Source organism: Amblyomma americanum, chromosome 3 (assembly GCF_052857255.1).
Source record: "Amblyomma americanum isolate KBUSLIRL-KWMA chromosome 3, ASM5285725v1, whole genome shotgun sequence".
Taxonomy (NCBI): domain Eukaryota; kingdom Metazoa; phylum Arthropoda; class Arachnida; order Ixodida; family Ixodidae; genus Amblyomma; species Amblyomma americanum.
Genome location: NC_135499.1, coordinates 177,131,188 through 177,156,415, shown reverse-complemented (window position 1 = coordinate 177,156,415; position 25,228 = coordinate 177,131,188). Strand labels below are relative to the sequence as shown.

Here is a 25,228-nt window from a genome sequence, read left to right as displayed (position 1 = left end):
TTGCCTACGCACGCGCATCTCCGCGCACCCGCAGAGAGAACGACCGCTCTGGCTACAGCGATGCTCGCGCCGGCTTGCGACTGCTCGCGTATACTCTGCGGTGGTGCCATTTCGTCCGAGCGTGTGCGGGGCGGCGGCGCGACCCCGCGCGAGTCCCCATTAGGCGGCCACGTCCCCGCCCACGAATTCAGGTGGGCGTTAACCGCCCGCTTCCCAGATGGCCCCCGCGCACACGCAATCAACCCTTTGGGTCGCCACTTGATTGTGCTCGCTTTCGGGACGCCGCCACCGCCACCAACGGGCGGCCGAACGAACGAAAAAGACGAATTAATACACGAACAAAAGTGGAGAAAGAAGAGCGGAAGCTTCCGAAAGGCGTCGCTCGCAGTCCTTGCGGGCTTCGTTGTGATGAAGAGCGCGTTTTGTGCCGTAAACGCGAGCGTAGATACGCTTTGTGCGTACTCGATTCGAGTGAGGGCTGCGGCCTTATAACTCGTCGGGACAACTATACTACGGCGCATGCATACATGCATGCCGTGTACGAGCTCAAAGCCGGATACCCCGCACCCGGCCATCTGACGTCTCCATCCCGCCACCACCGCCGCAGCAGGTGTTCGGGTGTTGATCAATCGAAAAAAAAAAAAAACGGACGCCAAATAAGGGCGTGAAGCCGTCGCTTTTATGTTATCCCCCATTGAATGCCTCCTTTGCGTTGTTTGTTGTTTCATTTTCCGGGGGTGTTGCGCTCTGTATGGAGCGGGTTATATATCTGTCACAGAGAAAACAGGTCTATATACTTGCGTCGTAGAGAACAAGCTCGGGTTGTTCTATTTATTAATGCGTTCGACTTGCTTCTAGCGCGACAGCGGTGCGGCGTCAATAACAACAGTCACTTCTTTCCATGCCAAACGATTTGGAGCTAGCCCAGAATACGGAACGACGGCTGGGTATCGATGCAGGCACCTGTAGAGTTTATAGCGTTGAAATGCTTTTATAGGCTCCACTGTATTCGCATCCTGACACCCGCACTTTCGCTTCTGGAGCGAAGCCCCTTTTAAAGTTGAATCTGAGACCTCGTGAACGTCATCTTTCCCTTGTCCTCGCCCTCTTTCCCTTCTTTGTTTTCTGGAGCACATATACAAACAAGAGCAATTAAAAGGGAGCACTCTTTTAGCATGCATTAAATCGTGATGATGATGATTATTGTGAACATTTATGGCGCAAGAGCATCTGGCCAGAGAGCTCCATGGCACAAAGTATTTTCGTCGTCTCAAGGTGGGGTCAAAGACAAATTTCCTAAGAATTTCACCCTAAAGAAGACGGGCACCAGGTCAGGAAAAAGCTTTTAATGGCTGTATCATCGTTGGGTACCCGGCGGCACTGGGGATCGAACCCCGCACCTCCCGCATGCGAGGCGGATGCTCAAACCACAGTAGGCTACCGTAAAGTTGAATGGCGCAAGGGAACGACCACAGGAAGAACACAGGATGAAAGACGCTCTTTCTGTCTCTGTGTCTTCCTGTGCTCGTTCCCTTGTGCCATTCGACTTTACGATGAACCAACTAGCCCAACATCAAGTACAGTAGGCTACCGCTGCGGTGGCATTCAAGCATCACTCCTGAAGTATGAGCAAGAAGCGACCTTTTTGTTTTTTCTTCTCAGTGTTTTTTTTTATTTCTCGATGCGTAATATCCTGTATGCTTTTTTAACTTCGAGACAGGAGTGAAAAAAATTTTAGGACAAAAATTATTTGCTCTATGCAACGGAGACCTTACGGTCTGCGTTGCACAGCAGGCACAGGTGCGTCTATCATGCGATGCATCATGTGACATACATCACAAAGAGATCAATGAAGAAAATGAACGACGGTCTGGTCGAGACCCTATTCCCAATAATTCCACGCCATAAAAGCCGAGCACCAGGCCGGAGGAAAGCTTAACTGTACCCGTTGGAAGACCGGTGGGTACTTGGCGGCACTGGGGATCGAACCCAGCACCTCTCGCAAGTGATGCGGATATGCTCCGATCAGTGGGCCATCACCTCGGTATCTTGCTATTTATATCAGAAAATGCGTCGCATCCTGACGAGGTCCTTGGCAAACCTGGCCAGGACACCTCCAAAGTCCCGAATGTATACCTGGTGTTTCCTTAACGGGATAAGCGGCAGCCTCGTGCGTATTCGTTTCTGTCTCGTAAAGCACAGGGCCGATGCCGCACAAAATCTATATTGGCGAGTGCATACGCGTCTAAGCCTCCTCCTGATTTCGCGCTTTAGCTGCCTGCACTCTATTGCTTTCTGGAAGAATGGCCTTGATGGGTAGTCCGCGTGCAAGTCCGCGAGATCCCAGCGAGATCCATCTGCCTGATCACGTATGATGTGTGCATCCGAAGGCACAGGACAGTGCGACCCTGCTCTGGGCGAAGTTGCCATGTCAGCGCCTGTGTTTTCGTGTCACGTCCTTGTCTTTTGCGCTGTTTCCTTCGCTTGACTTTACCTACGGCGGCCTTTGCGGTAGACAAATACCGGTGGAACAAAACACACCCACCCAGATGCGGACGAAAAGTGCACAGTCGTAGAAGCTAGCTAATAAATGTGCTTTGAAATTTTCAGTTTCGTTGCAAACTGTCTCGAATACCAACGCCCAGCAACCGAACGGCGTGCGCTTGCACTGGGCCATCATTGCTGGAATGCACTGTAAACGTACGCGAACGGCAAAGTATTTTAGAGGAATCGTTGTAGTTGTCAGTAAACACGCAAGCTGCAAGCTCAGTTTACTGTTAGGACGTGGTGCCAAGTTCCTGCAAGCAAGAATGCCACGTGGCGGAGTGAGTGAAAAAAGATAGCAGATTCAATTTCTACCGGCGGAAGTGGGCATCATCTGTCTTGGGTTTTATCTGTCGTGTCTGTTAGCTGCACCACTGTGACAATGGCGCAGGTATTACTTTATAAAGTCTGACGCGATTACAAGGGGGCTCAACAAAGTGCTCTAAAGCTATTTATTTTCGGAAGATGGCAGAACGAAATACACGATCTAGCTAGCTGCTTGGCTCCCCAATCCTGCACCATCCTTATTATTGTGGAATAAATGACCATTACACCATGAATAATTTAGTGTTCAACCAGCAATGTTCGGCCGAAGGTAAAGCGATAACCTTCGAATCGTGTAAGGCTGTACAATATTCTTTCTCGCTAATAAGCTCGCCCTCCGAGGTGCATAAGCAGGTGCTCGTATTGCACACAAACATCTATTCCATCCGGCTCACACATTTTTACGGTTATCGCAGATTCCCGTATAGAGCAGGCAAAGAGTTTTAAAGTGAATGTCTGATGCAACAATCTAAACTGCTTCACGAGATTCAGATGTTATTATTCATGCAGTAAAATGGAGTTTACCGCTAAAAATGGGCCCACGTTTTTTCTATACTGTAAGGAGTCTAAACAAGATGACAATTTCGCGTTCATCTGAAAAGCACTCTCTCAATATTACTCAGCATTCGTGGGACGGCGTTACAACGTTACTGAGTACCGAACATCCATCACTGACCCGGAGCAAATATAAAAATTAAAAACATTGTCGCTTTCGTCTTCCCTTAATAACCACTGGAAGCTAGCTCTGACGTGAACGCATATGTATTCAATCTGCGCTCTATACAAACAGTTTATTATACTTCCGCTGGCGTTTTTCTGAGCAACAGAAATACACGCGAATCTATTCCGCGTATATAATGGGACTGCGCAGCTTAATAACAAGCGCTGAACTTGTCAGACTCTTTAACAAGGCAAGGATGATATATGGAGGGCGGCCTTGGAACATGTAAGAAGAGAGAGAAAAAAAGAGCAAGCAGGAAGGCTCAAAACAGGCCCTTACATTGGCAGAAAGAGAGTTTTTGCGAAGTGACAGCTACTGTCGCTCCGTCTCCGTGCATGCCTTATAAGCGCGCAGCTTCAATCTGCAACGCGGGCTCGATCCCTATACAGCTTCGACTGCACGCCCACTCCAGCAGCTGTCTCCATTTTCGAGGGCGTCACGTATCATTTACCCGGGCAAAACGTCCGCTCAGGAATCCGCCGAATGTCGAACGCATCGATCAATCAGCCGTGTTTTTTTTTTTTTCACCTCCTCATTAATTATTGCTCCTTTTTTTCTAAATTTGTTTCTTTCGCTCATTCGTGCACCGGGGGGGGGGTGGCTCGCGTGCTTTCCTTTCCTTCCGAACTCGTGGCACGCGGTGTAATTTACGCCGCAGCTCTCCCTCTCAGCTTCGAAAGAGACGAGGACGGCAAGAACGACCTTCTAATCCGGGCATCGCAAAGAATTTCGATTCCTTTTCCTATACAGCGACCGCATTAACCGGCCTTTCGTAACAGCCGGGTAGTTCGCAGCATCTGCTGCTCCTGCTCTTCTGCAGCCCCTTCATCGAAATGAGCAACGAACGTGGGAGCTGGGAAGGAAGCGAGCGCCTGCCTGCCTTCATCACGAAAGCTTCGCGCAGCGCGCAATGTTATAACCTGCAGGAGTAACAGAATATAATACGTGCAAAAAAAAAAATAGAAAACACAGAAGAGTGCATATAGAGTGCGCGAAGTAAAAAGATGACCCCCCCCCCCCCCCCCCCCCCTCTACTTCCCCTCCCTGCACCCAGCTGCGAATCAAAGTATCTCGTTATCCCAGGCTCGTAACAAATTACAGAGTACTTTCCCGCGATGTTTCCCTTTTTCTTCTCCGAACCCGAAATCACAAGGTGGCGTGCATTCCTCGTAGCGGCCAGCCCAGCAGATTGGAAAACGCGCTCCTCTCCTGCAACGCCCACCGTGACCCGTCGCGTCTCACGGTCTATGCGACAGCCACGGAGTGAACGAAAGAGACCCCGACTCCGACCGCTGCTTCTGTGCGGCCGCGTTTATTTGGCTGTCCCGCTCGCATCGACATTGCGCTCACTACTGTTGCGCATGTCCCACGGTCGCTCAGAAAAACATGGAGAGAAGAAAGAGACCGGCAGGGAAGCGCACCGCAGGGTAAAAAGGGCACAGATGCACACGCCAGGCAGCGAGGCGCGTAATTTCACGCGGAAACTCGTCATGGCCGGCGAAGCTACATAGCGCTACCGAGCTATGCGCTTCAGAGAAAGAGACGTGTGGCGGCATGGTGTCCTGTCCCCTGTGATTGCCCCCAACGAGCGAGCAGCCTGACACCTGGGGTGCTACTCTCGCGCCCGTCTCTTCTCAAGGGCGGGTTAAGCATCTACGAAACCTTTTTTTGGCTGTCGAACTCGGGAGCCCGTAACCACAGGCTCCTCGCGCAACAGTCGAACCGCGCCGCGGGGTGCGAAGTAGGCGGCCTCTTTCTCTTCTCTCTCTTCTGTTTCCTCTCCTCCTTTCTAGCTCTGGTTCCCTCCTTTTTTTCTTCTCGCTGTTTCGCCGTCAGAGAGCACCGAGACTGACTCGCTGGCCTTCGCGCGAGCTGCAGCTGAGACGCGTCGCGTGTAATTAAGTCAACTACGTCCCGTCTGTATCCCTTGTCTGTCATTTCTGGGGTATCACCAGAGCAGCAGAGAACGCGGCACATAATGCTGTGAAAAGCATCTTTAGTCGCGCGTCGGTTTTTGTCTCCTTCGGCACCTGCTGCCTCGACTGTGGGTTTCCGGAGAATTGTAGAGCGTCACTTCTCGCGGCTTCACAGTCGTGTGCATTTCACGCAGTGTTTGTACATACTGCAGCTGCGTTCGAGATAGCTACTGTAACACCAATTGCTGCAAAAAAAAATAATTGAAATATGACGTCACATTATACGGTGGCTCCAGCAATGCGCTTAACATCAATATCAGAAGTAAAAATTAAGTTAAATTGGTTTTGGGGCAAAGGAAATGGCCCAGTATCTGTCTCATATATATCGGCGGACACCTGAACCAAGCCGTAGGGGAAGGGATAAAGGAGGCAATGAACGAAGAAATGAAGAAAGAGGTACCGTTGTGGAGGGCTCCGGAATAATTTCGACCACCTGGGGATCTTTAACGTGCACTGACATCGCACAGCGCACGGGCGCCTTTTTGCGTTCCGCCTCCATCAAAACGCGGCCGCCGCGGTCGGGTTCGAACCCGGGTGCTCCGGCTCAGTAGACGAGTGCCCTAACGCAGCACCGGCTTTTCGGCAACGCCACTGCCACGCCAAAAGTATCAGCTCGCACTAAAATCATGCTAGTGCATCCTTGATGTGCGCTCGAATCTCTTACGAGTCGAGGTAACTTCGCGTAGCTGGAACAGACCACTCGCTTTCATATTTTCCTTCAGTTCGAATTTTTGCCTAGATTCCAAACGCAATACTAGCGCACACTTCCGAGCACATACTCGTTAGTTAACCAACACAAGCGTTTCCCCGCCTGGCCTCGCACGAACCATACCAGGAACTCCATTCGGAGAGCCCTGACACGAGGCGACGTTGCCGAATAAGACAGAAGGGCTCACAATTAGCCACGGTGCCACCGCAAACTCAAGCGCCAAAGTAGCGTGCCAAGCTCACATAAGGAGCCGCTCGGCCCCTGAACCAGAACGCGCGGCGGGTCCAGAGACGCAGATCGCTCGGTCGGCTCCGCGCCTCACTGGCCGCCCCAGGCTCCGTACGCGCCAGCGCGGCAGCGCCTCTTTGAACCTGAACCCGATGCGACCCTAAGCGGCGCGCGCCGGCACGTATAGCATGATGGGCAGCCCGGTAAAAAATGGCGCGCGCCCCTCCTCCTACTTAAGGGCCGCGCGGAGTTCGCCCCGCCGAGGAGTGTGCGTACGTACGCATAAGGCCGCGGCGAGAAGTTGACGGGCGCTGCCGCTATACTATAACGCGCTTCTCCCCTTTAGCACAGGTGCGTGCGTATTTACGCAGGCATAGCACGCAGGGCACGTCAGCCTACTCCGCGTGTAGGCCGCGATCAAAGCTCCTGTGTATTTTTCATGTGTTTATCTGTGCGGGTCCGAGGATGCGAGAGAACTGAGTAGGGCGCCTGCGTATGAACAAAGGGGAGAAGGAACGCGCGCAGCGATGCCTGAAATGTACGATGGCCTCCAGCGCCTCTGACGAGATAATCACACCTCCTTGGAGCATCGGCTTGAAATCCCAGCGCACCGGTTGCTTGCCTGTAGCTATTTCTCTCCGCTTATTTGCTTTTTGTACATTTTTTGCTTCAAATAATACTCGCTACCACGCAGCAGGCAGCACCCTTCCCTTGTTTTCCTCGTCGAGTCACGACGTTGGGTGTCATGCTCGGCGCGTAATAACACACGGCCTGTAATGAGACTGACACCCATAAGTCGCTAGGATTTTGGGTTTTTCTTTTTCGCTTCAGAAATAGAAGCCTGCTCGGGTGCAACAAGACTGGCGGGAACCAGCGAGTCAATGACTCGGACAGGAGAGCAAAAACAAAATGCACGTAGGCGAAGGCAAGGCGGAGCGTTGTGTGACAACGTAGAGGTTAATGTTTTTCCCCGTCAATTTTCCGCCGCGCGTAGCTCTCTGACTGTCGAATTCTTTTCGGTTGTCAGGACCGTGCCCGCAGTCGTCGTTATACTGCGAAACGCAAACAAATTTGCTCCGCTCGAAGGCATACAGACGAATGCTTCGAGGTATAAATGACGTCTGGAACAATGCGACCGAATTCTGCGTGTCGTTGGCTTTCCTACAACTCTTCAGCTGTCCTGTAAGAAAGCATCTGGCTCGTGAAGCAGAGATTAAAGGAGAAGAAGGGAGGTAAGGAAAATTAGCCCGGATAATAGAAAAAAAAAAAGGCAGTCCCATATACGGTGTCTGTAACCAGTCCCAACAATGCGCCGCTCTCCTGATAGAGCGGCTTTCTATTTTAATTCGGCCGCGCGCTCGTTGGGGCTAATATACACTGCGCGCTAGGCGTATAAGTCACGGTACATGATTACCGAGCACGTCAAGCAATAGTCGGATGAAACGAACACCCCGCATTTTTCGCCCGGCCAACTATTAGGGGGCCGATCGAAGCCCATCGAAACGATGCAAAGCGAGTATCTACAATGCAAATTACCAAGCGGTGTACACACTCCGAATTTCCTTCGTCTGTCGGCAGCTGCGGCACAACGGTGGAGGCCTTTCGTGACTGCGTCCTTATAAACATATGCGGGATGGCATTAATACTTAACTGGAACACAGTGCACTGCTGCTATAGCTAAACGCGCCGTTCGCATTCCCCGCGTCGCGGTGCCAATTGAATGACGCGAGATGGCGTGCAGGCCGCCGTGGCGTGCGGAGACAGTAATCATCATTACTGGGCGCCATTAGGCAGCCTCGCATTCAATCATGCGAGACCGAGGACACCTTGCAATTACGCTCGTAATTGGCGTAATAAAATGACACCCAGAAGCGAAAATCACCAGATGGAAAGGAAAGCTGGGAGCGAGAGAAGAGAAGGGGGGGGGGGGGGGGGGGGTGTAGAACGTTGCTGCGCTGCTGAGATGTCGTGTGGGGAAAACCAGCAACGTGTAATCTGCGCGTTGCGTTTGTGCTGTAACAGGGGACAAACTACAAAAAAAAAATAGAACGGTTTATACGAAAGCAGGTTTTTCTATTCTTTGTGATGACTCGCTTCTAGTGGCATTAAATGCAGGCCTTTATTTGTCAGCTGCTCCCCGAATTAGCAAGGAGCAGCGGGGACGCACATCTGTTGTCAAACAACATTTTAACGTTTGTTTAAGGTGCGACCTGTTAAGGAAGCTAGTTAGTCGCCGTAAATAGTATGTGCGCATATTATCTGCGTATTAAAAAATACATACGTGTTGTAATTTTGAGTGCACTGACAACATGTACGCAAGCTGGGGAGCACTTGTTTTTTTTTTTTTTTTGAAGGGTAAAAACGTTTGCTTTGTATGAGCACCACACACGAAAAAAAAATTACTATTGATGTTTGCGAGGAAATCGTTTTCGTTGTGTTGATACTTTAAGGTGGAGACCCGGGGTGAAAATGAAGGACGCATGGTTCGAAAAGCATTTTGCGCCGGGCCTCATGCGGGTACGCAAGATTACAATCCAGGCATCACAGTGATACGCCTTAGTGCGGGCAGCGATTCTAAAACGGATGTGGAATGCAGCTCCACCGGTGTCCAGGAAAATAACGCCCACTCTATATCAAAAATGCATGTACCTCTCCCAGACTTCTATAGCTTTCAATGCTAAAATTTTCTTAATTTTTGGCGTAGAAGTTTCAGCTACTTCTCTTTGAGCCAACGAATTGCAGTCATACCAAAACTTGTCAAAGCTTTATCAGAAAAAAAAAACAAAAAAAAAACCTTTACTACGTTTCGTGAAAGAAACAATGTGTCTTCAAAGCGGGCTTCATGTCGAGTGGTGAAGCCCAACCATAATTTTCCGTGTACAAGATGCACGTCCTCGCACGTAAACTGAACAGAATGCCCCTTGGCGTTATTCTTAATTTTGCAGTTTCTATTGCTTTTCATCGCATCGTGAGCTGTGGTCTCTTACATTGTCAGGACACGTGTACTGCGGGTACAGCGACGTGCGCTTGCAAAAACGTTTCTCGAAAACCTTGAGCAGGGCTTCGATGATAGTCACCTTGCAGCCATGAAAAATGTGCGCGACGTTATTGTGAGCGGAAACCCGTGGTGAAGTACACTGGTCGCTATAGCCCGCACTATGTTTAATGTTGCTGTACAAGTATACGCACAGATATCCCACTTCCTGTGCTTCGTTTGCGGTTCGTTAGGAAAGCGGTAAAGCTGAAACAGCTGCTCTTGCACCCCTGTTATTGTCATAACATTGTTTCACGTTTTCAGGATTGTGTAAAGTCATATTAGAAAGTAGAGGTTGGTGTTTACTGATTTCAGTCCAGCGTTAGCCACAAGCGCCAGGTGATATTAGAATCTTTGGTCGCTTGCAATTTTCACGCCGCCTTGCGGCACGCGTGGTATGCGATTTTCTACCCAACACGGGGTAATAATAATAATAATCGGTTTTTGGGGAAAGGAAATGGCGCAGTATCTGTCTCATATATCGTTGGACACCTGAACCGCGCCATAAGGGAAGGGATAAAGGAGGGAGTGAAAGAAGAAAGGAAGGAAGAGGTGCCGTAGTGGAGGGCTCCGGAATAATTTCGACCACCTGGGGATCTTTAACGTGCACTGACAACGCACAGCACACGGGCGCCTTAGCGTTTTTCCTCCATAAAAACGCAGCCGCCGCGGTCGGGTTCGAACCCGGGAACTCCGGATCAGTAGTCGAGCGCCCTAACCACTGAGCCACCGCGGCGGGGCACCAACACGGGGTAACTAAATCAATTTTAGCGGACGTACGCGACATCAGGTTGACAAGCTCACAGCTGCCTCGTAACTTAGCAAAGCATTATGCGTTGGAACGGACTTTCTCGTGCATCACACAGTTTGTTCACTACCATGAGCAGCAAGTCCTGTGACAACAAGCGATCCCTATAGTTATAGAAACTGTGAAGTGAAACAACTACAGTTGTGTTAGAACAACCGGCTGAAGCGACTCCCTTAAGCGGCTTCACGTTCGAGGGGAAGTTGCCTTCTGCCCGGACAGAGAAAGCGCGAGATAAGCACTGCAACTTGAAGCGGATCAAGACGTTAAGGCTCATTCTGACAACTTATACAGTTATACTCTATACATGTAAAGCGCACTTTCCTTAATTTTGACCTGCGCCCCGAAAGGCTAGAAAATGACATGGACACGGGCATTCAAAGGGAGGCCCGAGGTAGCCCGCCTCCATACCATAAAAGAACACGGCTTCGCTCTCCCTCGAAAAAAAAATCGTAGGTACGTGCCCGCATGGACGTAAGAACGAATGTCATCCTCAAATATGTGTCAGCTACATTATCCTTCAGATGCGCGGTTTCAAAGCTTGAAAAATATGCATACAAGTAGCGACACTTCAACCTCACGTCACTTCACGGTCTGCAATGCTGCATAAAACTGAACACGACGAGCCTAAGTGGGCAGCAGCAGGTCGGCTTGCAAACAGAATGCGTCCTTGCGTACCTCAGAAAAATTGCGTGCAGCTAACGATGCCCCCAGGGGAAGGCTGACAGTCCACCATCTGCACTCGGGCCGAAACGGCCAGTAACGCTATGGAGCGATATCCACTTGTCCGTGCCGGCACGAATAGCTTTTCCCATTTTTCTTTTTTGTCTTTTTGACCGAATAAGCAGGATGCGCCGATACGAGAGCACGGGAGGGAAAGGAGGAACGAAGCGGGAGGGGCAGATGCTAAGTGGTTCTCGGCGTGTCTTTGCAGCGCAGCTCGCTAAGTGCCTGGTCGCAAATCACCGCTGCGTCGGTTAATTACGGGGCCATTAAGAGACGGACCCGCTGAGGCCTATTTGAAGCGTTGCGTATACCAGCAGACGGTGTAGCACTAACGTACGCGCGCGAGTCGCCTGTTCGATCGCCCCATTCTTTCGGGGACATTTCTTTGCCTCTATACAGCTCTTGTTTCAACACAGGGAAACACCAACGACTGCTATTTCATTCATAAGCCCGGCGTTATGCGTTCCCAATATCCTACAATGCTCGTATACGAAAGACAGTACACGACTCTCTTCCGATATTAATGCGAAAGCAGTACTGGTCTCATTACGAGAAAAGGCGGCGCCGTGTGCTAGTTTGTGTGCTAGCAGATGGTAGAGAAAATCTCAGCGGTAGCAAGAAGAATAGGGTGACGTCATCAAGCGGCCGTACGACACACACAGCAAGCCGAGCACCTCAATTTCAGACAATCATATATATGTCGTTCATCTATATATATACTCCCAACTGGGCGACCTCTTAGTGGCGCTAGTGTTCCCGACAACGTTCCTGCCAAAATAGTGACGCAACCTTTTGTCGTAGAGCGTTTCCAGGTGATGTCATACGATTACTCGTTGCATATAGCTTACATGTGCTAGTCAAGTCGGCGGCTAGCTTGCGACAGGGACCCGAACCGACGACATATGCACCTTCAATTGTAGTCCTTCCCAGAATCGTCACCTCTCCCCATGAGGCGCGGTTGAGGTCTCCGTCGAGATCTGAGACAGTTACTGCACCATTTCCTTTTGCTCAAAAAACAATTTTCATATCAAAATTGTCATTCAACCATTCGTCCTATACAGCGGTCCGGGTAATGTCGTGGCGTCATACGCGCGTGTGTGTGCGTGTGTGTGTGTGTGGGGGGGGGGGGGGAGTGCACCCACATTCCCACATGAAAGCAGTCTTAAGTGGGTCTGCCAAATTTTTTTCTTTGATTACGGAAGATGTCAGAGGGGTCAAGCTGCCTCTTTACAACTTTCTACACATGATTTTGTCGATGAAAGGTTGCTACCTTGTGCGGAAATTATCTCCTATTCCTACACTGCTCTGGAGCCAAGGCACACAGTCAGGGTTAGTACGCAATACTATTGCGACTTGATTAGTTATCTCTCTTCCTCACTATCTAATGCGGCGCCGCGATCCTTTCATCGCCGGGATCGGCCACTCATGGTTGCGGGTGACCTCGCAGTAGGAGGAGGAGGAGGGGGAAAAACCTTATTAAAGTGAAGGGGATTTGGGCGAGCTTAATGGGTGGGGCCCTTATTCCAGGGCTCCACTGGCTTGAGCTGCCCTGCGGACCTGTTGTATGAGGGCCCGTTGGTCCTCTGGATTATCTCTGGTCAGCAGCGCCTCCCACCGCTCAAAAGACGCGTTTTGCGTCTCTAGAGTGTTTGGTTTGGCCCCACATCCCTACGAAATGTGGAAGAGTGTAGGGTAGGCCTGGCACCTGGGACAGGTGTCGGAGTATGATGTTGGGTGTATGAGATGTAGGCTATGGAGGTTTGGAAATGTGTTCGTCTGTACCTGCCACCAAGAGACGGCATCTGGGGTGCCTAATTTCCTATGAGGTGGAGGTGTCTCCTTTGAAGACGCTGCAACTCGAGGCGTTCGTTATACCTCGAAGGTAGAGGGGTAAAAGCGGGCACGGTTTGTGGCCCTGCTCGGTTGATGATGACTCGAGCTAGAGCATGTGCCCTCTCATTTCCCTCCACAGTGCCTCGCAGTAAAATTCCGAAAGAACGGAATAGAATAGCGTGAAAATAATTAGTGCGCTATATTGGCAGTTAGGCTCCTTAATTATTGAGCGGCGTGTAGCCCAGCGTAAGTAATATCCCTATCAGTTTATATAATTTTGAAAACGCGCTTGCCCTCGGTGCTGTAGCCCAACAAATTCTGTCTACTTCGCGCCAAAATACACGCGCTTTCGAGAAGCTTTCGGGCAAACCAGTCGCTGCAGTGCACGCAACTCGTTGAAATATCGAAAATTTGTTTGCCCACAGCACCGAGGGTAACCGTGCTTTCAAAATTCTATAAACTGATAGGGATATTACTTACGGTGGGCTACATGCCTCTGATAATTAAGGAGCCTAACAATCAGTTAAAAAATTAACTACTCAGTATTAGTTAACCAGCCTGCTATAGTTAGCACGTTTTAGCTCTATTCTGATGTACTACACCGCTGACAAAAATATGCCGAAAAAACAGGCTCTTCTAACCCAAAAAGCCTACTTTTAAGAATTTTGTATACTCCTGTAGGTTATACACCCTGTATGTGGCATCAGCGAGTTTAGTCCGTATTGCGTGGGAACTACGGGTTACAATCAATCAAAAAACGCATCGTATTGCTATCACGGCAGGCACAGAATTTATTACTGTGAATAAGAGCACACTCTCATGACGTTCTTTCTCTTTTTTCGAAGAGCAGAACATACGAATGAAATTCACAAGTAGCACATCTAGAAAGCACAGAAAAAAGGAAGAGATCACAGAGGGCGTGGAAGGCGAAGTAACAGCGGTGTCTTTGTATTCGCATTACGTCGCATATGCATGATGGGCGGATTGCACGGCGGCCGGAAATTGCTGGTGAGAGCGCCTCCGTCGAGCCCGCCATTTTCCGCCCACGGTGCAAACGAGAGAGAGAGGGAGGGGGGGAGGGGCAGCTAATTTACAACGGGTGCCCAAGGGTCTCTGAAAATATTGCCGCCAGAGATTTATTGGCCTTGACAGCACGCACGCACACCATCCACTTTGTAAAGATTCGCATGAATCGGCACTTGCTCGCTTTATAGCTTTACCGATTAGCCAGGGGACTTCCTTTACGGAAGTAAATTTCTCTCAACACGTGAAACTGCGCGCAGATCCAGAATAGCACGAGCGTGCAGTGCGTTAAACCTATTAGGGCGGATCTTATTTTATGGTAAGCGCGTTCCCCCGAAACGGGATTCCGCGCTGTCCAGCTCGTAAACCTTAATAAGCCGCAGTAGATTAAGGGCTGTTCCTCGTCAGCTAACCTGTCGTAATCTGCCCTGTCAGGCTATAATGCTCACTCTGCTCTCCACTGCTGCTAGGGGCGGGCTAGGAACAGCGCTTATAACCTTTACGAAGGAGCGTTATTCTGAGAGAAGCTAGACAAAAGTGCATGAAAGGCAGAGGCCATCGGCACGGCGCACTTTTCTTTCGTGCATACTAACTGCATACTTTCGTGCATACTAACGTGCATACTACAACACATCTCTCGGCGTGCTCTTTGGAGGGCAATGCAGTTGTCGGCACTGATTTTCGCGCAGCAAGTTGTGAGAGGTTTTATTTGAAAGCGGCCCAAAATTATCGTTTCAATTTTGATATTTTGCTTATTGGAGCCACCGCTGTATGCCAACTGCCATGAAGAGCGCTCCAATTCAAGCGAGGGTAGAAGTTTTACACCGTTGAAGTGTTATCGCTACAGCCATTGATTGCGGCATGGTTTGAACAACTAGCAAGATCGTATGTACTCATTAATCAGCAGCATAACTGCACCTGTTAGTCGTTGCCGTCTATTATCTCACTGTCGCACTCGGCTTCTGTGAACAGCGTGTGCATGCGTTTTCTGGAACGCTCGCTCCCAGATCGCGGACTCTTATTATGACGCGCATTTTCAAAAATGCATTGCACTATTGCCAATGTCAGTGCAACAATGTCAGCGGTGACGTGCTATTCATCGTCACTGGTGCATGTCACCACTGGCGATCGTTAGTAGCGCTGGCTTCACATTCGTTTATGCGTTTCCCTCATAGCTGATTTAAAACTCTCCTTTATATATTGCCGTATTTAAACATCCACCTTATTTCACCATCTGTGGGATTATAAGCGACTAAGATATAGTCTAAGTACCATACGCTCTAAGCAGACAGGAGTAAAAAAAGAAGTAAGCTGTCCTCAAGAGTACTCCCTTTTATAAAAGAGACCGCGCTAAATGACAGCTTATTCTCTTTTTACTCCCATGCAGACGCATTCCTGTTTTCAGTGGTACACCTAAAAAGAAAAAGAAAACGCCTGAATTTGCGTTATAGATACAACAAGTACAGCGGCTTGTAAGCTCCAGAGGCGCTGTTTGTATGCCACCTCAAGCACGAAGAACAATCGCCAGGAAATGGACTGGAGACGGAAGGAGAGGACGGGGAAAGGGGGGGGGGGGGGGGGGGGGGCTCCAATAATCGCCTACAGCTGCTCTGCCATAGCGCATGCACGTTGCTTTCGTTGAACCAGCGGCATACATAAGCATTAGATGGGCGGCCAGTAATTCGCTTTCACACTAGCACTGAGCGTATAGAACGCATACACACCGATGCGAGTCAGCGGGCCGGCCGGCCGGCCTGCAACGCTCACTCACACTCCGCCGAGGTGAGCACATCGCGCGCGCCTTTCTTTTTGTTCGACGTGCTCGCGCCAACAGGTGCGGCAGCAGCAGCCAGAAGCAGCGGCAGCAGTAGCAGCAGCAGCGCCACCGCCACCACCTCGGCGAAAAGTAGAACCCCATTTGCACGCTTATCTGCATTTCCGCCCCTCTTTCCCGCTATTTATTACAGGCGCGAGGAGCGAAGCCGTGTGAGCGGAATACGTAACGCGCGGCGCGACAGAAACCGCACTACTACTCTGTCTTCCCGCTCTCGCTAATTGCGCGCAGCGCACAAATTTACACGCGCGATTTTCCTATAGTCTGTCGAATTTGTTTCTCGTCTCAAAGAGGCTTTTGAAAGCGGTGGTCGTCAAAAATTTCCGTGCATTACTTAGTGAGGCCCTACACGTGTCACTGTTATAACGCGTGGCGCGAACTTGAAGCTCGTTGCCCCTTTGACGGCCTTTTCCTTCGTCCAAAGGTGCACCGAATTAAAATGAGGCGAAAGTGCGCAGCCGTGCGCTCTGTACGCTCCGCGTGGCCCTGCATGCGCATCTGTCGCGTCTCTTCTCTTTTTTTCCTTTCTTTTACCACTCTCCCTCCGCTTCATTACCGGTCTCTCTGCCTTCCCATTGATTCTGTTATCTTTGTGCGGCTGAGAAAAAAAGACGCCACTTGCTATTATTTCTTTCTCCTCCGGTCGCGAGGCCTTCCACCCTCCGGTGTCTCCGCGCGCACACACACGCAGTCGCGTCGCGCAGATTTAAACATCTCGGCTCAGTAATTTGATAATTGCCCGTGGTTAGGTCCCCCGGCCTTCGTTCGTAGCCGTCGCGAGTCCTTCGGCGTCGCCCCCCGGCGCACTGTCCCCTCGCTCTGGCCGCGGCCTTCGCGGGACGAAGAGAAAAGAAGGAAAGAGTTACGAGGGAGATGAGGAGGAACCGACGCCTGGCGCGTTGCTCTCCGCCGATTGTCGTTCTCGTCGCAGTCCGACCCACGCAAACCGCTTGCGGGCCTATTTACATGCGGCTCTTGGCTGCTCGTCGTCGTTTATTATATTTCGTCCTCTCCCCAACCCCTCCTCCTTCGCTTAACTCTCGGGCTTTTATCTCGCTTCGACAGGGGCGTTCCCGTCTGTGTGCGCGCTGGCGCGCCACGCATCGGGTCCCGGCTTGTCTTAAATGCTCGGCTAATTTGGTGTAGCCATTGATGTGCCTGATAGACCTAAGATTAGACAAGCTAATTGTTATAATTACCGCATAATCGGAGTCGCTTCTCAGCGAAAAAGAGCGCTCCTCCGCCGCGTGTGTCTATAGAGATGCGCCAGGCTTGGCTCGCTCGCTCGGTTACGGAAACTTCTTCGCCGGCGAGGATTTATAGAGAAAAGAGGAAAATTAAGTGGGCGCGCCCTTCGGTTTCTTCATCTTTTTGATCGCCTCTTTACCGGGCAGGGAGAACAGATAATACGATTATGTTATTACCTGCCCCCGTTCTTTTGGCCGCAATTTATCTTCGCTCGCATCTATACGGGGACATTGCCCAAAAAGGGCCGCTTCTTACTTTTCTTTCACCTGTTCTGCCATTACCACCCACTTTTATACGCGGTACCGAGCAGAGGCGCCTTCGCGTCGCGTGGTATTATTTACGGTGCCGTGTATTAAGACAACACGAGTCCGTCCAGCCTCTTGGCATGATGACGCCCCCATCTATTTTTACATTTTGTTTCCGCGTATATACTTAGGCAGCAGACTTTCGGCTCCAAAGCGTCCGTCCCGCTGGTGCTGCAGCACCATGGCTCATTTTTAATGAAGACGCCGAAGATCGCCTTTATGATCTAATTAAGGGACGCACTCTAAGGTCTTGGGCAACGCTCTGGGCTCGAACAACGTACTCTCGGGAGAGGCCGAGATGTCGTACACGCCAGCGGCGGCGGCCGAACCACGAAGCGAGCACGTTTATTATCCGCACGACAACACCGCCGTAAATCATGCGACGGAGGCCGACGCCGTGCGTTGGCGTAGCCAGAGAGGATCGCCATATAAATTGCCCCGCGATGAGCGGCTGCCGGCCGCGGTGACTAAACGCTCCACGCGAAGCCTATTGAATTATAAATGCCGCGGGAACGCCGGCCCTGGAGCGGCGGCCGCCAGCAAATTGCTTCTTGCGACAGCGGGCATTGAAAGCCGGCCTCCTTCGACGCGTGCTGTGCAAGCTTAAATCCTGTTAGCGGAACGTAAATGACCGGGCTATTGCTGAATCGGCGGTCTATGCATGCATAGAGATGTGCGGATCTAAAGAGATGAGAGAGCGAGTGGCCGAGTGATTGCCTGAGCGAGATAGTGAGCGTGTGACAGTAACTCGTGTGATTGGTTTGGTTTATGGGGGTTTAACTTCCCAAAGCGACTCAGCTATGAGGGACGCCGTAGTGAAGGGCTCCGGAAATTTCGACCACCTGGGGTTCTTTAACGTGCGCTGACATCTGACAGAACACGGGCCTGTAGAATTTCGCCTCCATAGAAATTCGACCGCCGCAGTCGGGATCGAACCCGCGTCTTTCGGGTCAGCAGCCGAGCACCATAACCACTGAGCCACCGCGGCGGCTGGTAACTCGAGTGAGTGAGTGAGTGAGTGAGTGAGTGAGTGAGTGAGTGAGTGAGTGAGTGAGTGAGTGAGTGAGTGAGTGAGTGAGCAAGCCGGGGCAGATAGTGAGCTACGAGCTGCCTTGAAGCGGGGTTAGCGATAATAATTGGATTTCCCCGGGATCAAAGCGTTGTATTCGGTTGGTGACTTTTTTTTTTTGCCGATTTCTGAGTAGCTCGTTTCTTTTCGCTTTCCTTGTTTTCCTTTAATTCCCTACCGGAATTGTGAAAGTGAGAATGAAACAGAGAAATGCAGTCAGATAATACCGGCCAATAAAGAGGGCACACAATTCATTACTTGCAAAAGATGTTTGTTTGGCATATCCAGACCTCTAACGCCTGCAGTCTGCGGTCGCGGCCAACAGGCTGTCACCGCAGACGCCTAGCACACGCAAGCAGATTTAATCCATTTGCTTTCGCTATCTGCGTGCAGCTCAAACCTCTCGGACCACCCAGGCCACGACAGGCTCCGCTTGAGTGCGCCCCGCGTCAGTGGACTAGCAGACGTACTGCAGCCGGCCACCACTCTCCTGGATGCAGGGAAGCCCACGTCCCCGATTCACTTAACTATTTCTTTCATGCGACCAATTTTCTACCCCAACATCTAATTTTCTATTTCTTCCAGCCTCGTACTACCCAAGAAAAAAAATATGTCGCAATTAAACTCCGCGCGTGAGACACAGCGAGGAGACGAGAGCGATGAGCGCCCTGCCGTGTGTGTGATTCCGGAAGCTCACAATACTCGCATTGCATAGTAATGACGCTGTTCGCAGCAGTTTTGGGGGCCTCCAGGTGGGAGACGGCATTAGCGACGTGGTGGACTGGAGGGTAGGAGGGGGGGGGGGGGGGGGGCGGTTGGAATGAGGCACAGTATAGCGGCAGCCCCGAAGTTCTGCCGACGTCGCTGCCACCTCGTTTGTGTAACAACGCGACCATCGCGTCGCACGCTTGAACGCACCTCGGTAAATATACATACGCACTGCATGCGCCCCGCCTTGTTGTCCGGCTTCTCCGAAAAAGCATGAAAAAAAATCAAGCAAACGGAGGACAAACATCAACAGCAGCGAGGAAAGAAAGACTCACACGTGGATGACCCGCGCATGAAAAAAAAAAAAATGCGGGAAATTTTATACTTGGATGGAGCGGCCGCGCCAGCATGTGTGTGTTGTGTAGAAATCCCCCCTCCTCCCCTCTTCCTGAGCCCTCAACTGTGCGTTTTTCTCAGCATGCCTCCTTCGTGCTTCTCTCCCCCCCCTCTATCTCTCTCTCTCACGCACGCGCACGGTGATGCGCAGTAGCGACGATAAGGCGAAGCGCACGCAAGGAGACGCATGGCACGCACGCACGCACAAGCGCGCCTCTTTGAAGCGGCGGTCGTACGTCGGTTCCGCGTTTTCGGTGCAAACATTATCCGAGTAATTAAATGTCGTTAACGAGGCCGTCGCGAACAACACGGGGAGCGCTCGCACGCAAGCGCGCAGCTGCGCCGTGCAGTTCGCTATGGTGGCGTCAGTCGGTGCCGGCCTCATCAAGGAGAAGCCAACGAGAAGATTAATCGAGGAAACAGCACAAGCGTGCCGGGACGGCCTCCGCGCTCCACGGTTGCCTGCCTCTGCCGGGGCGCCCCCTCAGCGCCTGTACGCCTCCCTCTGCTTTTTTTGTTTGTTTTTACCACCCGATACTTTTGCACGGAAAAAAACTCCACGTGACTCGTTCCTGTTTTCTTCTTCACTTTGCAAGCGTCAGGGGAAAAAAAAAAGGAAGTGTCACGCGGAAAAAAGTTCACGTAGTGGCAAAGTAAGTCATCACGATTGTGAAACAGGAAACAGGGGCTCATGCAAGAACAACACGTGCAACGTAAAAGGCGCAAGTAAAAGTACTCCCCTCCTGTGTCATTTCCAAAGTTGTCATCATCACTAGCCAAGTGAAATCCAATGGAAGACAAAGGCGGGACAGTTGACAGTGGTGATCAAACCCAGTGATATCAACTGCGTAACCTAATGAATGTTCTAACCCTCCCCACCCTTCCAGTTTTTTCTTCGTCAAACGTTTATGTTAGCCAACAGTGCACGCAGACAGCGTCAACTCGGTCAGTACATATAGGCATAGCCTTTATCGGTAGTTCTGTTGCCTTTTTTGCCACTGTTTACTCTCCAGCCCCAGCTCTTCTCTAGTTCTAGTTTTACGAATAGCAAATAGAAATTTATCTTTTTTTTTACTTTGCAGCGGATTTGAATGAATTCAGAGCGGCTTCGGCCTGGCATTAGATTATCTAATCACTATCAACTCTGCGGGTATCCTTTCTGTGTCGCGCGAGATGGTGGATATAACCGCTCATTTAGGAGTGACTGACGTGTTAGTAAATTTTCGGAAAATTCTCCAGCCTCGTCATTTATCCTCCTTGCGTCACTGCTCCTTATGAAGCTTCTTAATTGAAAAATAAATTGCCGGGCACTGTCTTTCAGACATATTCTCTGTGCTTAAGCGACACTAATTACAATCTGAGATACTCTTTCGGTAGCCGGGTTTTACATCCGAACACTTTTACACACTGCACAATTAAGCACCGTTTTATTAAATGATAAAAGCGAAAAGCCACGTGCCCGAGCTCAGAGACTACGGCTCTGGGTTCACAAGACGAGTTTTGCAAGTTATGCGATCATAAGGTTCACGTGCTGGCATCGCTGCACAATACCTCGCTCACAAGCCGCCATTTTCAACTTTTTAAGACGTTTTTTTTTTCTTTACTTCTCTCGCACAAACTGCCGCAACATGGTTTTCCTGGCCAGGAACACTATAAGCTAGCGTTTGCGCATGAAGTGTTTGCGCATGTCGTTGGTCTGATCACAAAGAAGGTGAGTGCATAGTGTTCTTCCTTGCCGAAGTAAGCGTTCTTGCTATGCCAGGCGACGCAACGTCGGCTATATTAAACGAAATTAAACTAGCTGCGAACTAGGCACAATTTCGTCGCATAGTTATCCCATCTTTAAAAACATCTCGGCTTCCTTGTGTCACATGAGCTCACAAGGTCTCGCGCACACTAACAACCCAGGCCAAGGCTACGAATAAGGGGAGCTCACACTCCGTAAATTATTTCCTGCTCCTAACCAGGAAGGCTTTGCACAGGTGAGTTACCAAAGTAATGGTTACGAACAGCCAAGGAAGCTCTAGTTACTCCGTTTTTGAGTTCCAAAGAAAAAAAAAAACGTGAAGCGATTATTAGAGCGGTTTTTGTTCCTAATTACTGTGGTATCGTCGGCTTTCCTTTTGTTTTTCGCGGATGGTTTACGTTGAAAAATTGTGGACAGTTTGGAGCGGCTCGTTCGCTTGAAATAACCGGTTCGTCTAAGTTAAGTTTCCGCCTTAAGATTAGCACATTTTTTTTCCCATTTCACGTTGCAGAGAGGAGTATACTTCAAAGAATGGCAATCTGGGTCACGATTATCACAGGTAACCATTCTCTAGGGAAAACTCGTCGCATAATAATTACTTCAGTGATGTTTTCAATAAGGCTGAACTCTATACGACTGCATGCAGGCATGAAGTATGCGCAACATGACTCAGGTAGATAGATGCCGAGGCAGGAAGCAAAAGAGCAGCTGTACTGACCTGCACTCTCGCTTCCGTCAGGTCCACCCTCATCGCCAGTTCCTCTCTGAAAAGGGAAGAGAATGCGTACACGTTAAGCACAGTACAAGACTTCGTGCGGAGAAAACATTCATTCCACACACTATACGTTTGCCTTCACCAATACGGTCGTTAGTATCAGGCATCCGACAATCACCGATAATCCCCCGTAGCAGTTGCATAAGCGCACAGAACATCAAAAACTATAACGGACGAACCGAATCGTAACCCGGCGTCCTGGTGTCGCCTTTTGTACGATTACTGAGAATTTCTAGCAGGGTGTTTGCTTTTCCTTATATGCAAGGTTCGAAGCTTAGACGGCCCTTAGCAACAACGGTTATTTTGGAATGATCAGTCAAGCAATCATCAATTCTGAAATCCAATATTGAAAGCAAGAACATTAACTGGTTGCGCGCCTAGTCCGCTACGACTGCAGATGGTTCTCGCGTAGATCCAAACGCTGCTGTCGTTCTGAAAGTTGGGTAAAATGGTAAAGTAATACGCAAAATTAGTAATGCAAAGAAAGGACCGGTGTTGTAACAGGCGGCATACAATTCCTGAGTCGTTTCCTAACTGGATCGGCGATTCTAAAGGCCCGTCATTCATATAGCGGTGCCAGAGTATTCTGCTTTCAGATTTTTAACCCCGATAGGCTATATCGTTAGAGTTCTTGGCAGACAACGTATAGTGAGTCTTCCTTTTCTCTCTCTCTCTCTCTCTCTCTCCACGAAATTACCGACGGGAGCTCGAATTAACGCAATCGTTACACGAAGCCGGATGCAAAAGTTCGTTTCAGGAACGTTAAACTCGAACGAATCCTCGCGTTCTTAGTAATTCCTTCGTAATTGGCTGGGACTTCCGCTACGCGTTCGTCAAGCTGCCACGCGAAAACTTCGAGACGTGCCAAGAAGCACCGGGTAGCACGCGAGCGCTCTGTAAATTTACAGAGCGCCGCGCTCGCGTGTTACCAGATGCAGAGGCTGCGTGTACAGCAGTCGTAATGGGCGGATTGTGTTCATCGCGAGGCCTAGCACGCGCGCGCCCCGAGCTCAATGGCGTCAAAAATTAGCGCCGTTACAGAAGCGGGTCGTGCTATAGCTGACCGCATGCATGCAGCGGCAATTAGAGCTGGGCCCTTCGCTCAGCGCCAAGAGCACGCACCCAAGAAAGCCGCGCCATCATCCACAGGGCGAGAATGGGCGACCGAGTGGAGTTGTCTCAGTCTAGGCGCCCTTATTTCGACTCAACCATGCATGCGCGCGCACACCCCCTGGCGACTCTTAATTCGCTCGCGCCGGCTTTTAAAAGCCGCGCATATATGCAGCCTGGAGCCCGTTTCATGCCCCACCCCCCTCTCTCCCTCTAGGCGCGTTTTTTCAAAACGTAGAATGGTGTATAAGCACGCCCGCCGGCGAGTCCTGTCTGCGTATGCTTTATGGTTATTGCCCTTAATTTAACAACGCAACCAGTGGCACCAAGAGCGGCAACGTGAGCGCGATAGAGCGAGAAGTCGACGCGACGCGCATTCGCGTGTCGGCTTCAGCGCGAGTTTTAGCCTGGAACGAACGTGGGTGTGTGTATCTCTCCGCGAATCCGCAACGCTGTGGCGCGCAGCCGGGTGTCTCGGAGCCTGTGGAAATAAATGCCAGCCATAAAGGTGGCGGTGTGCTTTTTCGCACGTTTTCGCCGGTCACTTTTACATACGCGGCGGGAAACGAAGAGTGGCTTGGTTTCCTGTCTCCAATTTGGCGTTGTAATTGCGCGTGTGCAGCTCACATGAAACGCGGTGTGGTCCCCGCCGTATCGGGCCCCGCGGACTCGGGAGAGAAAAGGCAGCATATAGTATACCCCGACGCCGTATAAACAAGAGAGGACGGGGGGACGGGTAAGGGACACAAAAGCTATTTATTTCTGTGGTCGGAGCAATTAATGCTGCCTTGATCTCATCTCGGCCAGCAACGTGAAGATAACGCCGTCGTCGACAGAAGGAGCATGTGAATCACTCGGAACAAGAAGAAAGTGGATCGGTATACCTTGAAAAAAAAAAAAAAGAAACCCCGGCATGGAAGTTTAAAAAGAAGCTTCTAGAAACTCGCATCAAGGTTAAGATACGTGATGTTGGCTTGGTTTGCTTCGGTTCATGGAGCCTAACGCCTCAAAACAACTGAGACTATGAGGAGCGCCGTAGTAGAGGGCTTCGAAAAATTTCGAACACGTGGGGTTCTTTGACGCCCACTGACATCGCACAGTACACGGGCCTTCCTTTAGTATTTCGCCTCCATCGAAATGCGACCGCCGCGGCCGGCATCGAGCCTGCGCCTTTCGGGCCAGAAGCCGTAACCAATGAGCCACCGCGGGTGCGTATAATAAGACACGTGATGTCTTCATGCCCTTCGCGTGCGTGCACGTGGCGAGGTCTCTCTTGGAAAAAGGCAGCGTCTTCATTCATAACCGACCAGTGACAACGAAAGCAAATCTAAACCTTCCTCGAGTTGGGCTTCGTAACGATAGCTTTTCCGCTCGAAATGAAAACGGCGCAGAAAACCAACCGCAGTTTGCATGCGAGACTACGACTGCGAGCTGGCAAGAAAGAAGGCGTGGGAGAGAAATGATGAAAGCATGCGGCGGCATAGATCGATCACACAGGCAGCGTTTCCAACGTGCGCGTTCTAACGATTTCCTCGCCGTGCGATGCACTGACGTGTGAACTGCACATGGCGAATTGGTCTAACCGTCCACGTCAAAGCTCTGACAGCTCCGTCGTTGACGCCTACTCAGGAACTAACGCCTAACTTTCATGGCAGCCTTAGCAAAAAGCGAAGAAGTTGTTCGTTTCTATGAGCTGCGAAATATAGTTAATCTATGTTGACCAATGTTCGCTTTTTGGACACCGTAAGCACGCGATTTCGACAGCGAACGAAACAGCAAACGCCTGTAGACTCTCGAAGCCGCAAGTAAATGTTTTTTTTTTTAAAAAGCATTTCTTCATTGTTGAGAAAAGCGTTCTTCTCTGAAGCAACAGAGCAAAACAATCGGACGTAGACATGAGAAACATGCACACAGAAAGCTCTGTGTGTGTTCACTGTGTGTATGTCCCGTTGTTCGGCGCAGTTTTTCCAGAATGTCGCCACATCGACTCGTCCATCAGATCCTAGTTCCTTTCTAGACCGTCAACTATGCGGTAGTATTTCAATCATTTGAATCACAACTGTGCTCAGTTTTGAGCAATGCAGTGTGCATTTCTCTCATGGTTCTAACTCCA

At 50.4% G+C, this 25,228-nt stretch overlaps 1 protein-coding gene across 3 annotated transcripts in view; it reads right to left on the bottom strand.

Annotated features, from left to right (window-relative positions):
- Positions 1-25,228, bottom strand: part of LOC144125506 (uncharacterized) — a 133,153-nt gene that overhangs the window by 5,054 nt on the left and 102,871 nt on the right. For all 3 annotated transcript variants that reach the window (XM_077658962.1, XM_077658960.1, XM_077658961.1), the window contains one exon: positions 21,949-21,994. In XM_077658962.1, the coding sequence (XP_077515088.1) occupies positions 21,949-21,994 (46 nt within the window). The remainder of the gene's footprint in view (positions 1-21,948; positions 21,995-25,228) is intronic.